At 40.3% G+C, this 16307-nt stretch overlaps 1 protein-coding gene across 14 annotated transcripts in view; it reads left to right on the top strand.

Moving 5' to 3' along the window:
• DMD (dystrophin) overlaps positions 1-16307 on the top strand; it is a 2249390-nt gene that overhangs the window by 2027307 nt on the left and 205776 nt on the right. For all 14 annotated transcript variants that reach the window (XM_070067426.2, XM_051827673.3, XM_070067427.2 and 11 more), the window contains one exon: positions 10994-11054. In XM_070067426.2, the coding sequence (XP_069923527.2) occupies positions 10994-11054 (61 nt within the window). The remainder of the gene's footprint in view (positions 1-10993; positions 11055-16307) is intronic.

The raw sequence follows: 16307 nt of genomic DNA, 5'->3' as shown, positions 1-16307 counted from the left end.
TGATTCCAGCTTCCTGCTAATGTGCACCCTTAGCAACAGCAGTTGATGGATGACTCAAGTAGTTGGTTTCTTGCCACCCACTTGGGAGACCTGGAGTACATTCCCAACTACCTTCATCCTGGCCCAGGCTTGGCAATTGTGGGCATTTGGGGAATGAAACAAATGTAAGGTCTCTCTCTTGTTCTCTAACGCCATCTGAGTCTCAAAAATAAATATGGAGTTTCATGTTTTATAAAACAATTAACTTGAATACTGTATTATAATCTTGATTATGGATTTAGGAAGTAACAATTTGTGGAAACAAGTTTTTCATGTAATTTAATATTATAAAGAAGACCCTTAGAAAATTCAATGAAGAAATGAAAGGAATGGTCTGGTTTACAGAGCAGGAGAGAAGGATGAGCAACCCTCAGATGTTGGCCCTCTGTCCTTCCTTTCTCCACTTTTCAAAGAAAACTTCTCAAATATATAAGCAGCACACAGTCTTTCTACCTCCCCTCGAAGTCCTGACGCCCATAGCCATTGTGATCTGGTTCAGCCTTCACCAGTATTGTGAAGTTTCCCTATTGAGATCACCGGTGATGGGAGGATCAAATACAACTTCCTCTTCCACACTCTTAGTCTTTTGGACTCTGTTATTACTCACACCTCACCAACTAGGCTGTCTTTGTGTTGTAGCCTACTTTCTTCTGGATACTGTATTGGGTCTGTTTTGACCATTGTTCTAATGCTACTGCCATTTGGGAGCATTTCCCAGGGTAGAGTTCTCTGTTTGGTATTGTTGTTTTTTTTTTTTTACAGTGTTGGACAATGTACCCATTCTTTTATTTTTAAATTTTTCACAGTGTGAGGTAGAATTGCTAGACAAAACTCTACATATTTGATGTCTATAATAAGATGAATTTGGACATAGACATACATCTGTGATGCTGTCACCACAATCGAGGTAAAGGTAATGAACATAACCCATCACCTCTGAACATCTTCTGTGTCCTTTGGCTGTGTGTGTGTGTGTGTGTGTGTGTGAGAGAGAGAGAGAGAGAGAGAGAGAAACTACCCTCTTAACATTTGAAGTGTACAACACTAGATTGTTAACTAAAGACACTATGTTGTACAGCAGGTCTTTAGAACTTATTCATTTTGTATAACAGCAAATTTGTACCTACTGAACAACTCCCTGTTTCCTCTCCCTCCTTCAAATCCTCTGCCAGCCACTGTTTTATTTTCAGCTTCTGTAAGTTTGATTATCTTCTTTTTTCTAATTTTTAAAGATGTGTCATTTTATTTGAAAGGCAGAGACGGAGATCTTCCATCCACTCATTTGCTCTTTAAGTGCCTGCAACAGCTGGGCTGGGCCAGGCCGGAAGCAGGGCATAGCAACTCCATCTGGTCTCCCACATGGATGGCTGGGATGCATCTGCTTGAGCCACCAGCTGATGCCTTCCAGAGTGTGAACTAGCAGGAAGCTAGAAGCAGAAGCAGAGCTGGGACTTGAACCCAGGCACTCTGATAAATAGTTTGGATGTCCCGAGTAGCAACTTAACCACTACATCAAGCATTCGACCCCAGTTTGATTACTTTCTGCTTCTTCTCATATAAGATTGACTACTTTAGATGCCCAGTGTGAATAGAATCATTCAGTATCCTTCTTCTTGTGGCGTATCTCACTTAGCATGTCTTCAGGGTCCATCCATGTTGTCACAAATGGTAAATTTCTTCTTTAATCCAATACTCCATCATGTGAAAATGTATTGTGTACATATGGTTATAGCTTTCCTTCCTTAAAGAGTCCAACCATACGCACAGCTTCAGCTATCATTCGAATACCTGTAGTTTTGTCCTTCCACTTGAAAAGTTTTTCTCAGTATTTCAACCTAAATATATCACTTCGCTGAAATTCACCACCCGGCTTGTTTTTATGCTGCTGAAACCCCCACTTGCCTAGTAAGTAGCTCTTAAAAGTAGGGACTCATCTGTGACTTATCATCATCCCTGGACACCAAATTCATTTATAGACTACGTCTCAAACATTACTCTCCTGCTTCTAAGCCACTGTGTATTGTACCACCAGAACAATCTTCTTTTCTGTATATTGTGGCAATCTTTTAATTAGAAAATGATCTATGACCCTCTATTTCCCACTGTAAAAAACAAACTGATCTATGTATCATTCATGCTGATGAATGGTAGACAATGAAGCTAAGAATGAAGGATCTGTTGGGCAGATACCATTTGTCTAAGAAGACAAAGATGTAGACAGAAGAACTATAAGCCCAGACAATTCAATAGTTTTCAAAGGCATTTCTCTCTGCCACACTTTATACTGTATTTGCTGCATTTGTACTAATTAGGAGTGAATTCAAGAGCTGAAGAGCAGAGTTTTCCAGTTCCGGCAGAGAGATTGATTCTGCAATTATTATTGTTCAGACTACATCTCATAGGCATGTAACTACAAAAAGTATTTGGATAGTGATTAACCCTTTACAAAGCAATGTCGTCATTTTATCCTGACAACATTTCAGTGAGGGAAATATAATTATTCCCATTTTGCAGATAAGGAAAATAAGGCTCAGGGATGGAAAAAAAAAATACTTGAGACCATGATGGCAGAGCCAGGACTCAAATCCAGTTCTTCTGAATCTGTGCTCTGGACAATCCACTTGAGCTCAAGATGCTGAGTTGGTTTTTGAAATAGAAAACTGATGTGCCAAGAGCCTTTCTAAATTCAAGAGTTTATCTATCAGGGGAAGAGGGAGGTATGAGAGGCATGTTCTCAAATAATCTACTGTATCAAGCAGTATATATAATGTGCCTTGAGAATTATACCAACTAAATGTCATTGACCTGCAGAAAATGGATTTTTCTCTTTCCACCTAGATCAATAAAGAAAGACTTTAGCTGGCCAGAGTGCAATTTGTATAAAATCTCTTTTAAATGTTCATAGCCTTTAATCAAGTAAATATACTTCTAGGAATTTTGCTTAAGAAAATTAACAAAAATGTGTGCAGAGATTTATCTACAAAGATGTTCTTTGTGTAGCCTTACTTACAACAGTGGAAAACTTGTAACAACCTAAATGTTCCCAAAAAGGAAATTTCTGCTATAAATCATGGTACATCCATTAGTGGAATATTGTTCACCTATTAAAAATCTGTTGCAACCCAGCAATCACACTCTTTTTAGAATATTTATTTATTTGAAAGGCAGAGAGAGAGAGATCTCCCATCCACAGGTTTATTCCCCAAATGCCTATAACAGCCAGGGCTGGGCCAGGCCAAAGCCAGAAGCCTGGAACTCACGCTGGGTCTCCTGTGTGGGTGGCAGGGACCCAACTACTTGAGACATCACCTGCTGCCTTCCTGGGTGTGCATTAGCGAGAAGCAGGAATGAAGCCAGGACTTGAACCAGGTACTCTGCTATGGGCTATGGGCAACCCAAACATTGACTTAATTACTGGGCCAACTGCCTGTCCCACAAGCCCACTCTTACACATGCACCTTAGAGAAATGAAAACTATCTCTACACAAAAACATGCACGTGGATGTTGATGGCAGCTTTATTGATGATTGTCAGATAATGCTAGAAGGACTCAACAGTTGACTAGACAAATAAGCAATGGTATATCCGTACCGTGAAACTACGACTTGATAATTAGGAGAGCCAGATCGTTGACACACACAGCAATAGGGATGTATCTCAGATGCATTCTGCTGACTGCAAGAGACAGAGCAGGTCAGCTCTTGGTTTCATCACACTACTCAGAGTGGCATGCAATTTCAAACGTACGGCTTGTTTATTTCTGATATTTTCCATTTAATATTTTCTGACCGTTGCTGACCACGGGTAACTGAAGCTGCAGAAAAGCAAAATGATTCATAAAGCAGGAACACCACACTAGAACGATGAGCCTGGGCGTGAGACAGGCAGCTGTCTGTCAATGAACACAGGAGCCCAAAAGCACGGGCAAGGAGAAGCTTTGAGGTCAGGTAAGGAAGGTCTGAGAGAAAGAAGGGAGGTGAAGTCGAGATGTAAAGGACCTCTGCTCCAAGGGGAAGGGATTTTCAATTCAGTTTATATGCAAGAGAGCTACATAAGGGAGAGCAATGTGCTCCGAACAGTACTTCGGATAAGTTAATCTATTATTTCTATACTGATTAGCTGAGTAGCTAGAGAGACCCCATGGGAAGATATAAGGCTACTGCTACAGTAGGAGCGTGAAGAAGTGTCTGCACTTTGCTCCTCCACCCCTGCTCTCCACACTTCCTTTCCTGCATGGGCTGCGTGAATGGCATTGCTGGTCCTCTTAGCTTCGGATTGAGCGCAGCCAGTGGGGCTCCCTGGCAGAAGGCAGTGGGAAGATGGAGCATGAGGTCAGAATGCTTGTTCCCCAGCCTCCCTGCCTGCTTCCCATGACTGCAGGCCCTATCATGTGACCCTATTTGCCCAGTGCACATGCGCAGTGGTGCTGCTTTTAATATCATCCCCTGTGATTGCCCTATACCCTGAGCACACCTCTGTGAACCCCCTAGCAGGGCTAAGTTCTACTGAACTTACCCAATGTGAATGTTTCCTACCAAGACCCAGACTGATAGAGTCCCCCTATAATGTCTATCCTTCTCAAACTTGATCCACTTAAGCAATAAGGCCCTTAATCACAAGGGGCATGGTGGGACCTCTTTTCCCACCACACTTTACCCCATCCCGCCCCCTGCTTGCAAATACCAGTGTGGAGCTGAATACGTAATATGCATTCACTTAGTCCCAGTTGGTTGATTTTAATGGAGGTGTAGATGTGCTCCTTGAAAAGTATCCCCGGAGACTAAAGTGGACACACAGTATCAGGAAGTACCTCTCTTTAATTTACTATAAAAACACCAGAACTCTGCACCACTGCTTTCATTTGTTACATAATGAGTGAAGCGATGATAGGTTTGGTTCTGTGACTTTAGGAACCGGGACTCTTTTTTTTCCTTTATCAGGCAGAACTAAGTCTCACATTAGCTCTTTAAAATGCGTTGTCTCTGATCAAATGATTTATTTTGGATGTTTAGAACAGGACCAGTGATAAAGATTACCGATCATAGGAAGGCCAATTTTGAGCAGAATAAAAAGAAGCTATTTCTGATCATCACTAAAGCTATGGGAAATTCCAAAGAGCTCCTCCACAATGTGGGGACAGTGATGTTGTCCAAGCCGCTCCTGGCAAATCATTTGGTGGAAATGATGGAGAGAATAAGTTTAGATAAAAGATGTAGTGTAGAGAAATTGAACCAGAATACGTGCCATCCCTTTTATTACGTACTCAGTTTTTTGACAGACATTTACTGATTACCTGTTAGGTAGCACACATGAGAAAATGAACTTGGAAGACTAGACAGACCTAGTTGTGATTCTGGATGCACTCTTTACATTAAGTAACATAGAATCTAGAGCACATAGTAAACCTACAGTGTATTGTTTGCTCCCCTTCTTTATGTCCTGAGTCATCTCTCTGACTTCATTTCAAGTAATAAACCAAAATTAAGATCTGTTGATTACTGATTTAGGCCCTTGGACATGCTATGTCATGTGATCCTAATGATTTTATCATCTGCAAACTGAAAATTACAATACCTGCTCCCAGGTCGGGTCATTATGAGGATCAGATGAGCTAGTGTAGGTCATATTATAGGCACAGAAGAGGTTTTCAATAACTCCTTGTTCCTTTCTTCCTCCCACGCCTACTTCCTCTAGATAAAGCATTCCCTGTTGGAGCAATATTATTCTCAAGGGGGTAAAAATTGGTTTCTGGGGAAGGAAAAATTCTTACTGTTTTTATGTAAATCACAGACACATAAATAGATCAACAGACTGACAGTTATCTGTTGTATTGAAAGTTCTTAGAGGAGGTTCCATGGTTAGAAGACATGCCTAAAAGGATTCCTGGGATAGGGATATAAAGGGGAGAGGAAGGGAAGAAGACTTAAAATATTGCTCATTGGTAGTAGGCATTCGGTCTAGTGCTGAGACGCTTGCATCCCGCATCCGAGAGCCTGGGTTTGATCTCCAGATCTAGCTCCTGACTCCGACTACCTACCAATTCAGACCCTGAGAGGCAACAGGAATGGCTCAGGTAACTGGATTCCTGCCCCCCCACACACACACCTAGGTGGGAGACTTGGATTGAGTTCCTAACTCCCAGCTTTGGCCCAGCCTAGGCCCAGCCATTGGGGGCATTTGGAGAGTAAAACAATAGATGGGAGTGTGTTCATTCTTTCTCTCTCACTCTCTTTCTTTCTCTCTACACCCCCCCCCCCCCGCCCTCCTCCTTCCCTCCCTCCTTGTCTCTGTCTCTCAAATAAATAAATAAATAAAATTTTAAAAAAATATTGCTTATTGTACCAATATAGAATGTATCCATAAAGCCATTACTAGGATTTGCAATATGTCTGAGGATTCAAGTGCCAGGGACCAATAGATCCTACCTAACACCATTTTCCTAATCCCTAGAGGTGAGTTTTCTGTTTTATCACCAGTAGATGCTAAACCATTTATTTTTTTAACTGTCCTTTTTTTTTTTTTTGACACAACTATATTATCAAACACCAAATATGAGAAAAGTAAAAAGATTAATGGAAATATTAGGGTCAGAATTCCAGAGTGCTCTTTTGGCCCGGTTTAAATAACATTCGCATTCTTTTTAATTATCTGGATAGGCCCCTGTGTCGATTAAAACATGGCTTGACACCGGGGTGCATCACTGGCACATTCTGTTCATCATGCATTAAAAGCAATGTTTGGAATAAGAACTGTTTCTGAATAGTGTGGCCTATGTTTGTGAAATTTCAAAACCACCTTGGGTACAATATTGAATCCTGTCACCTCAAGGGAGACAAAACATTTGAAGGTAGAATTGGTACCCTTTCTTGCTCTTAATAACATACTGCATCTGTAATACAAGGGGAAATTCAGAGATTGGTTTTGGAATAAATAAACTCATGTGTGGTTTGCTATTTAAATTCAGTAGACAATACCCCATGGTGCTGGTTCCGTATGATAATGGATGATTTTTACACTTGAGGATCTGAATCACAAAGTTTCATTGGAATTACATGTAGTGGTTATAGAAACATCTGTATAAGAAAATAGCCAAGGACAGCCTAGTGTCATATAAAAACTATTTACCAATAAATCTGCTTTTGATGGGCTACTTAAAATGGACATATCAGGCATAAAAGATGTGTGTGTCTATTGCATAGGCTAGCTTTGTGAGGGATGACAAGTCTCCACTGGTACACTGAGATAAGGAACAGCTGTTGTTGACGTCAGCACTACTGCAAGAAATGAAATGATAATTCTGGGGCATACTTATGAGAGTTACCACATATTTGATCAAGTTTTTGAATTCATGCAAGACCAGAATTATCTGGCAGCCCCAAATGAAATTGCCAACAACTCTTTAACGGTCTCTCAAGAAACAGCACTGAATTGAGTCCTACAGAACTGTCATCCAATTGTGTGTCATTTCTAAAGCAAGTGGTGCCAGTGTGCGTATGTGGTGGTGATGGGCAGAGAAGTAATGGAAGGAGGCTGTTGTCTCTGTCTCTCTGTCTCTCTCTCTATCTCTCTCTCTGTCTCTCTGTTTCTCTCTCTCTCTCTCTCTTTCTCTCTCTCCCCCTTATACCAAGGACAATTTTGAGCATATAATTTCAGAGTTTCAAACAATGACCATGAAGCAACTGCTTAGGTGAATTTATAAACTGTAAGGCAAAGGGGAAAAAACATCATCCAGGAAAGAAAATGCAGTGAAACACACCATCAGACCTATTTGATAGCTCCACTTAATGACAAAAGGCATCTGTTTTTATTTTAAGGGGAAAAGTTAGCAGTCAAGAACTCCAGTTATGAAAGCTTAAAATTTCATAATGATCTGGATCTTGATTTTTTAAAATCCGTTTTAAATCTTTTCAACCATTTAGTTCAAGCATATTCTGTTAACTCCTCTGGCATGTAATTGGGATTTTTTTTCCCCTTTTATGTTTAACAATGCAAAGTCAACTACCAATACTCTGTTATTCCAATCAGTAGTTTAGCCTGGCTCTGCTGATTCTCCGGTCTCCTGCTAGGTTATCTGCCTGCAGGTTGTTTCTTTCAGGCAAAAAGTCCCTGAGCCAGGCCAGGCTGCCAGCAGACCACTCCAGCACTGTCTCTCTGAGAGCCACCGAGCAAGAGTGCAGGGACTCCAAAGTGACTCTTTTGCTCCCAGAAGACATACCCAGTATCCTGAAATCTAAAAGAATTTCTGAACCATTAGAATGGTAAAGACGTGGGTAGGGGTCATGAGTGACATCCTGTGGTGTCAGTCAAGAGGGCCTTTGGGGAAGAACCACGACACTTCTCTCTGTTGTGCCATTCATGGGCTTGGCGTCGGCAGCCAGTAAGGGCTGCACCAGATGCTCTGTGGAGTTCTCGTCTTCCTTTTATGATGCTGTGATTTTAAGAAGAGGTGCACTAAACAGACAGGAGCTATGATTTCTGGCTCTCCACCACGGTTCCTGCTAGAGAGGACTTGGGTTTTTAGATTTCCCTAACATCAGACTGCGACCAGGTGGGTCAGGGGGTCCAGCTCCAGTCCTTCAATCTCGTCTTGTTTACTCTGAACGAATCTGGGCAGGAGAGCTGCATCCTAGGGAAGAAAAAAGGACAAGAGCGGAGTCAGCAGGGAATGAGAAAGCCACACAGGGATGGAAGAGGAAGGGGAAGGCAAGGGGAAGGAAGAAGTAAAAAAAAAAAAAAAAAAAAAAAAAAAACAGAGAAAGGACAGAGAGATTACAGGGGAGGGACAGCTTCAAAGCAGCAGATCAGTGTCTTTTTTCTCCATATTAAGAATTTCTGCCTGCCAAAGTGAAAAGGCATAATTAGCAGCTAAATACAAATCCATTTCCGGTATCATTTAAATGACATACCTCCAAGGTACCAAGTGGCACGTCTGGTTAAAGGTTGGATGATTCGATTCCTCTATTACTCCATATAAAACAAAGTAGCTGGAGTTTCATTACCCTCAAATTGTCTGGCAGTGGGTGAAGTTAACTTTTATTAGAAGCTGTTCTTTCATATTATACAGTGTAGCCGAGGATGTATTAGCTTTGACGTTTCTTTACATTTCCATACGCTGCAGAGTGAATTTACTGTGAGACGAACTTAGAAGGGAGCATTTCACAGGAGGAAATATTGGTTGGCATCAGCTGTGCTTCAAATTATTAGCAGGATGAAAATTTAGGAAAAAAAGCATACGTGTATAATTGTTCAATGGTTATTAGAATGCTTCTTATAGTTCTGTTTCCGATGCCAGTCTATTGTTCCTGCAATTCCCATGGCTTCAAACCATCTTCAGGAGATTCACCTTTAAACTTGTGGTTTTTCCAAACAAACTCATTTTTTAAAAGATTTGTGTATTTATTTATTTGAAAGGCACAGTTGCAGAGAGAGAGAGAGAGGGAGAGAGAGAGAGAGAGAGAGAGAGAGAGAGAAGGAGAGACAGAGACAGAGAGATCATCTACTGGTTCTACTTCTCCCCAAATAGCTGTAATGACCAAAGCTGGGCCAGGCCAAAGCCAGGACCCAGGAGGTTCATCTGGGTCTCCCACGTGAGTGCAGGGTCCCAAACACTTGGGCCATCCTCCAAAGCTTTCCCAAATGCATTAGCAGGGAGCTGGATCAGAAGTGGAGCAGCCAGGAATCAAACCCGTGCAAATATGGGATGCCAGCAATGCAGGCAGTGGCTTTACCTGCTGCACCACAGTTACAGCCCCAGATTCAGCTTTAGGAAAGGGAAAAGCCCTACAAATTAAGCATCAAAAAAAACATTTTATAGGTGTGCATTTTGTGCAGTGGTTAACATGCAGCTTGTGACTCTCACATTCCATTTTGGAGTGCCTGGATTCAAGCCCTGACTCTGCTTCAACTTCCTGCTAATGCGCACACTGGGAAGCAGTAGACACAAGTACCTGAGTCCCTGCTACCCACATGGGAGACTCAGACTGAATTCCCAGCTCCTGGCTTCTGCTTGGCCAGCCCTTACCATTGCCAGCATTCAGGAAGTAAACCAGAAAGTGAGAGAGAGATCTCTGTCTTTCTGTCTCTCTGACCCTGTCTCTGTCTGCCTTTCAAATAAAGTAGATAAAAGAAGATTTTAAAAAACAGTTTAAAGATGTTTGATTTGACTAAGTTACAATAAAATCATCATAAAAAGAAATGCCATTATATGCAGCACATCCATGAACATATAAATATGAGTATATATTTGAGAAGGCACAAAGTGTGCAAAACGTTTTATTATATCCTGATGTCAAGTGCCATTCTCTCAGTTTTAGTTATCTTTTTAAAATGTACTTGCTTTTTAAAACATCAAAACTTTTTTGATTAACGATAATCATACCTATTTATGGGTTCTCCTTTCTGATAAAATTGCACTGTTTGACTAACATTTTGAGATGCCAATTAAGCATATAATGAGTAAATGAATCTGGATTCTCTTTATACCAAATAAAAATGAACATGCCAGAGTAATACCTCTAGTATTTTACATTCAATAAATTGGAATATAAATATATCATCGAGGGATATTTGAGCTGCTACACTAATAAAACCTAGTCAATCAAACAGGAAAAAAAAACCTGAGAAGCAGCAACAGAAAGGATTGTGAGACATGCAACCAATGGAAACACTTAAGAGAAACCCGTCTGCTCATTCAGTTTCTTATCAGTTCTATAGGGTTAGCAGTGGAAAGGGTCCCCCCCCCCCTTTGCATTTATCTTTGTGCCTGAATGAGTTCAATTTCACTTAGATTAGGGCAGAAATTTCAGAACAGCAGGTTAATCCGTCCTGTCTTCATGGGCAACTGAGCAAACAGGGCAATATCAGTGTAAAATTGTAATTCTGGAGATTAATGTTGTCTTTCCTGTTTGCAGCGAATTTGACCTCCTTGCCTTTTTTTTTTTCTTTTCTTTTTCAGCTTCTGTCCAGGGTCCCTGGGAGAGAGCCATCTCACCGAACAAAGTGCCCTACTATATCAAGTAAGTTGAAAGAATCACATTCTTAAAGGAGCATTTATCATGGTTGATCTGTGTACTCACAAATGAATTTATTTTTAAAATGTGTTGGCCTGGCCTATAATACCTAATTCTTTCTTCCCTAAAGAAGCTGGGATAGTATACTCATGTATACTCATGTATCAGTTTGCTGATACAAAAGGGATCTTCTTTTAAGAATAAGTCATTTCATGCATCATATTTGCGATATGGGCAGCAGATTATCCACAACAGAACAGAAAGCTCCAAATGATGTTATTGATAGTAGAAGTGAATGTTTATGAGCAAAATTTCATGTATTCAGGGGTTCCCCTACATTTCTTCTTCAGACAGAGATGAAAGATTTCTGCAGTTATATGTGTGCAGATTGTTTGAGGTGAATGAATCTGTCATAGATCCAAAAGGCAGACAGCAAACAGTCCTGGATTTGTGGATCTGGGGTGTTGATTCTCAAAACCTAGCACTCAATAATTGTCAGCTAGCAACAGCGATAAAGTGGTGCTGTTTCCTGAGATCGCTTGTGCCAGACAAAGGAACACAGACACACCCTCTGAAGGCTGTAGCGTGAAGTAGAAATCACCATATGCTGGGTCGACGTGGAAGAGAGGAGAGAGGATATTGACTTCTTATGGTACCTTCACAGTCTTCCATCAATAATTCAATAGAACCTAACTTAAATTTAACTTTGAATTGGCTACCCCAACAATTAATATTAATGAAGTTGATGAAATAGTCTTCAGCACCAGCGGAAGTCTTTGAACTTGCTTCGCCGTGAGTCTGACTATCCATGTTCCGAGCTCTCCCATTGTTTTCCCTGCCATCTTCTATCAAGTCTGTTTTTCGTCTTCTCCTGCCCAACAATTCTTCATAATTCAGTTCCGAAGCAATAACAGCTGTCCTAGATCTTCATTACTATAGTTCTCAAGAAATTTGATTTCATGCTTCTATTCTGTTAACTCCGAAGAATAGGGGTGAAAGGACTCTCTTGACTCCTCAAGGAGACACACAGCCTTTAGGAAAGGGTTTACTCTTTGTCGTATTAAATTTTCCTGGGAGAAGTATCTCTTAACTTTCAAAATTCTCCCTTCATCTGCATTGGTCCTGCTTTTTAATTTTCTTATTTTTAACTTAGCGGTTTTGTTTTTGTTATATTTTATTAATGTAGACACTCAAAATTGCATGTTTTAAATACCTATTTAAATCGCATGTGTTATGAAATAACGTATTGAGTTATACTTGCACTGTATTGCTTTGCATCTACTGTACATTTTGTGGGACCATTTTACTCACACTCTTCACAGTAATTTTCTGTATCAGTGTCTTTATTGTCACAGATTTTCAATTCCAACTATTTTGCAATTCCTGTATGAGCTGAAATAAAGACTCCTTTTTGCCTTTTGTGAAAAGGTTTTAGAACCACCTAAGCCAATATTCTTCAAATTACTGCTCATCTGAGGTTCAATACGGGTCTCATAAGCGATCCTAGCCACCACCACCCACCCCAGTCCTGTTGTCCTTGCCCTAAATCTGTAACTTCTCCTCGCATCTACTAAAAGAGTTCCCAGCACATCGCTGTGGGGAAGTGGAAATTAATTCCGTTCAAAACTGAGAGAGAAATTCCAGAAAAGTTGTAGCTATGTAAGCAGCTACATATCCTGTATGTACTTGGGTCATGTCCTTGAAGATAATGGTGGTGGGAGTATTGGTAAGAGCACACATGTGTGAAGACGAAAACTTAAATTCTAGTCCTAGCTCTGTCACAAGATGATTTGTGTGACCTTGGGCAAGTAACTTACCCTACATGAAGTTTCATTTCTCATTTTTAAACTAAGGAGTTAGAAAAGATGATATCTAAAGTCCATTTTAGCTCTAAGAATCAATGAATGCACTCATTCAATGGTGTTATCCAAACTGAAAAATCTAATATCTCAGCTTTTATTAAGGAATATTTATTTAAAAATTTTATTTAATTAATATAATTTCTTATTTTTAAAGAAAACTTCAGGAACTTTTTCCTATTGTTTAATTAGCTTCAGATAGGGCCTCTCTACTCACTCCAATTTCTCCAGGTACCTCTCTAAAGAGCTCAAATCTTGGTTTATAACTTTGGACTGTTATTTTTCTAGGACTAGAATTTAAATTATTTTATAATTTTGCACTGTTACCTCAGTGGTAAGAGGCACAGAACAATAGGAAAAATTAGTGGAAAAGTGAGTATGAAGATGCTTAAAGGTTCCAAAGGGATCAAATGCTTAGAAAGAAGAATTATGTAATTTCTCAAAGGTATCTCTGAAACATTTTTGGAAAATTTATTTATTTATTTGAAAGTCAAAGTTATGGAGGGAGAGAGGGAAGGGGAAAGGATGTAGGTATCTTCCATGTACTGGTTCACTCCCCAGCTAAGCCAGGCCAAAACCAGGAGCCAGGAGCTTCTTCCAGGTCTCCCATGTGAGTGCAGGGGCCCAATCACTTGGGCCATTTTCCGCTGCTTTCCCAGGCCCTTAGCAGGGGGCTAGATTGGAAGTGGAGCAGCTGGAACTCAAACCAGTTTCCATATGGGATGCCACAGGTGGCAGCTTTATCACTGTTTCATAACACTGACCCCTTATCTCTGAATAATTCTCTCTAAAGTATAATCTGTTTGAAATTAGAAATTACATAATTTCTTAAATATAACTCTAAAGCACTAAGTTGTAAAAAGGGGTAACACATGTTCCTAAAAAGTACATTGTTACTAGCAGATTATTGATGTCACTTTTGTTTTGCTATTACCCACTACTGTTGTCTAAAACATTCTCTGTAAAACAAAGTGCGTTGATGTCCAAGTTGCAGTGGACTCCATGTGCTGGTAATCACCATTTATAATCTGAGATGCCCTATTGGTCCAAGCTAACAATGGAAATGTTTACAATGACACTGCTTCAGTCACTACATTTTTCTTCTTTCTCACCTGATTTGCCTTGCCTGCCATTCAAGAGTGTTCACTACATATTCCCAGCTACCAAACCGAGTGTCTTCTCTGGCTACTTTTATGGTGCTTTATAACTTTCCCTTTTCAATACTAGAGTAGGTTGATCACCTAGCAAGAGCTTTCTGTAGGAACAGCACAGTTGCTAGTTGGTAGTTGAGTTGTGAGTCATCTTTGAGCTTTTTAAGTCACTAATAACATCATTTGCTCTAGACTGCAAATCGGGCGGGGTTTATGACTGCACCGTGCCACCAGCTTTTCATAGGATGCTATGAACATTGATTTGGATACTTCAAACTACATGTTTGTCTGGTTTATTAGTGTGTAGCATACATCATTGTTACAGTTTTCATATTCCCTCTCCCTTGGGGCTCTCTCCTTCCTGCCAGCATCTCTTTCAGGTTATTTGATTACAGCTTTCATTGCCTCTGAAAAAATAATCACCAACAATGTTCAACCTGTTACAACTGCCTTTTCTACTCTCTGCCATTTTGTAGGTTTTTGGCCTACTGTCAAACTCATGAAAATTTCAATATAATAGCCTTTAACCAGCTGCTGCGTTCTGTTAGGATTTCTTTCACCTTTTTATGTTGCATACTCCCATATGGGTAAACCAACCAGAGCCAAGAGCTGAGACTCACTTGCTTTCTTAATGAGTTAGAAAATTATTCTTCTGTGCTCTGGACTGTCACAAGAATTTAGGAATCCCAAACTCACATGCAGGATGTTCTAACATAGCTGTCGTAAAAAGAGGATAGAAATATCACACTTGGTCAAACCAACGGGGCAACTGACCCAGAACTCTGTCCCAGTCAAGGTACGAATAGTTGTTTGTGTCAGTGAACCTAATAATTTTTGTTTTAAACATTGGGATGCATCCTATTTCTTAATGATAAATTGTAAATCAATTGGCAGTAAGCTTATCCTATGGTATCTTGTTTTTTTTTTTTTTTTACCATTCCCCACTTGTGTTAGAAATAATTAGTTCCATAAATGTAATGACTTCTATATCAAATAAAGGCATGTCTTAATTTCTCTTCACTCTGCATCCTTTAACTTCAGAGAATGGCCCCAGTCAAATGCTTTGGAATTCAGCAACCACATTTGCATTCACTCAGAGCCCTCTTGAAGCTCACATCCCCCCACAAGTGCTTCTCATTTTCATCTCCCCGGTTTGAGACATTCTAATCCTTTTTAGTCTTTTAGTCTGTCCTTGAATGAAGGAAAGATAAGCTTGTCCCTTGATCATCTTAGTTGCTTTTCCCTGGAACTTTTCCAGCTCTGTTATATCTTCCTTGGGATGCTGTGACTGGAGCAGCCCAAATACTGGTTATTAAATTTGCTAGTGTAGTCTCTGGTCGCCACTCACTCATGAAGAAAGTAAATGCTGCTCACTGTTTCCCATAGGTGCAGAAATTGAGAAGCCAATTGAGGTCATAACCTGTCCTATATCTATTAGTTGTCACCGAAGGTTGGTTTTCTGCTCCTTTTCTGTAATCCCAGCTGAAGTGTTTGACCTTGTATTTCTGCCAGCTGTCCCTTAGGAAGGATTGGATTTTTTAGACAAGGTGGGCCTTGCCTCCCTCAAAGATGCCACAGTTGCTAAATATTAGGAGGCATTCACTAATGAAACTCAGTAGTAAACCTGCTGACTCAACCAGCAGCAATGCTTTCATTGTGGTCCCTCTCGGAATATCTACAAAGCACTTCACAGAAGAGTGAAAAATGGGATTTGGGGAAGTTGCTAACTGGCTAGCTTTTTTTTTTTTTTTTTTAACATGCAGTGCTCAAGAAACAACTCGTGTCCAATGGAATGTGTGTCTTTTCCTGCTGGGGATGCTGAGTGTTATATATATCCATTGCTGCATGTTTCCTAATGACCTTGACCTACCCTTCTTTCCACTCTCAATCATGAGTGCATTTCTACAACCATTTATTGCATCTGAGTTCCTCACAACTTTCTGGTGGTATCTGCCTTAGCAAAATGTAATATAAACCCCCCCCAGCTGAAGTCACCAGTTGCTTCAGTCGATAGTTCTTATTAATATGGCTGTGTCTGCTGACAAAATGCTTGTTTGGATTCTGACTGTACTGTTTTCTTATGGCCTGTCATTCCTATAGCTCTGCTAGTATCAGTATTTGACTCTGCAGGAATCGTGCTTCTCTATGAAAACCTACCTTTTAGTAGTGTATCCTGGTACTCTGCACTCTGGTCTGAACTCATGGTGTAACTCTGCTTTTTAGTCCCTGTATTCACTAAATCCAGGAGC

This window comes from Oryctolagus cuniculus, chromosome X (genome assembly GCF_051225735.1).
Source record: "Oryctolagus cuniculus isolate XC-2025 breed Fujian yellow rabbit chromosome X, ASM5122573v1, whole genome shotgun sequence".
Lineage (NCBI taxonomy): Eukaryota > Metazoa > Chordata > Mammalia > Lagomorpha > Leporidae > Oryctolagus > Oryctolagus cuniculus.
This window is presented reverse-complemented; position numbering and strand designations above follow the sequence as displayed.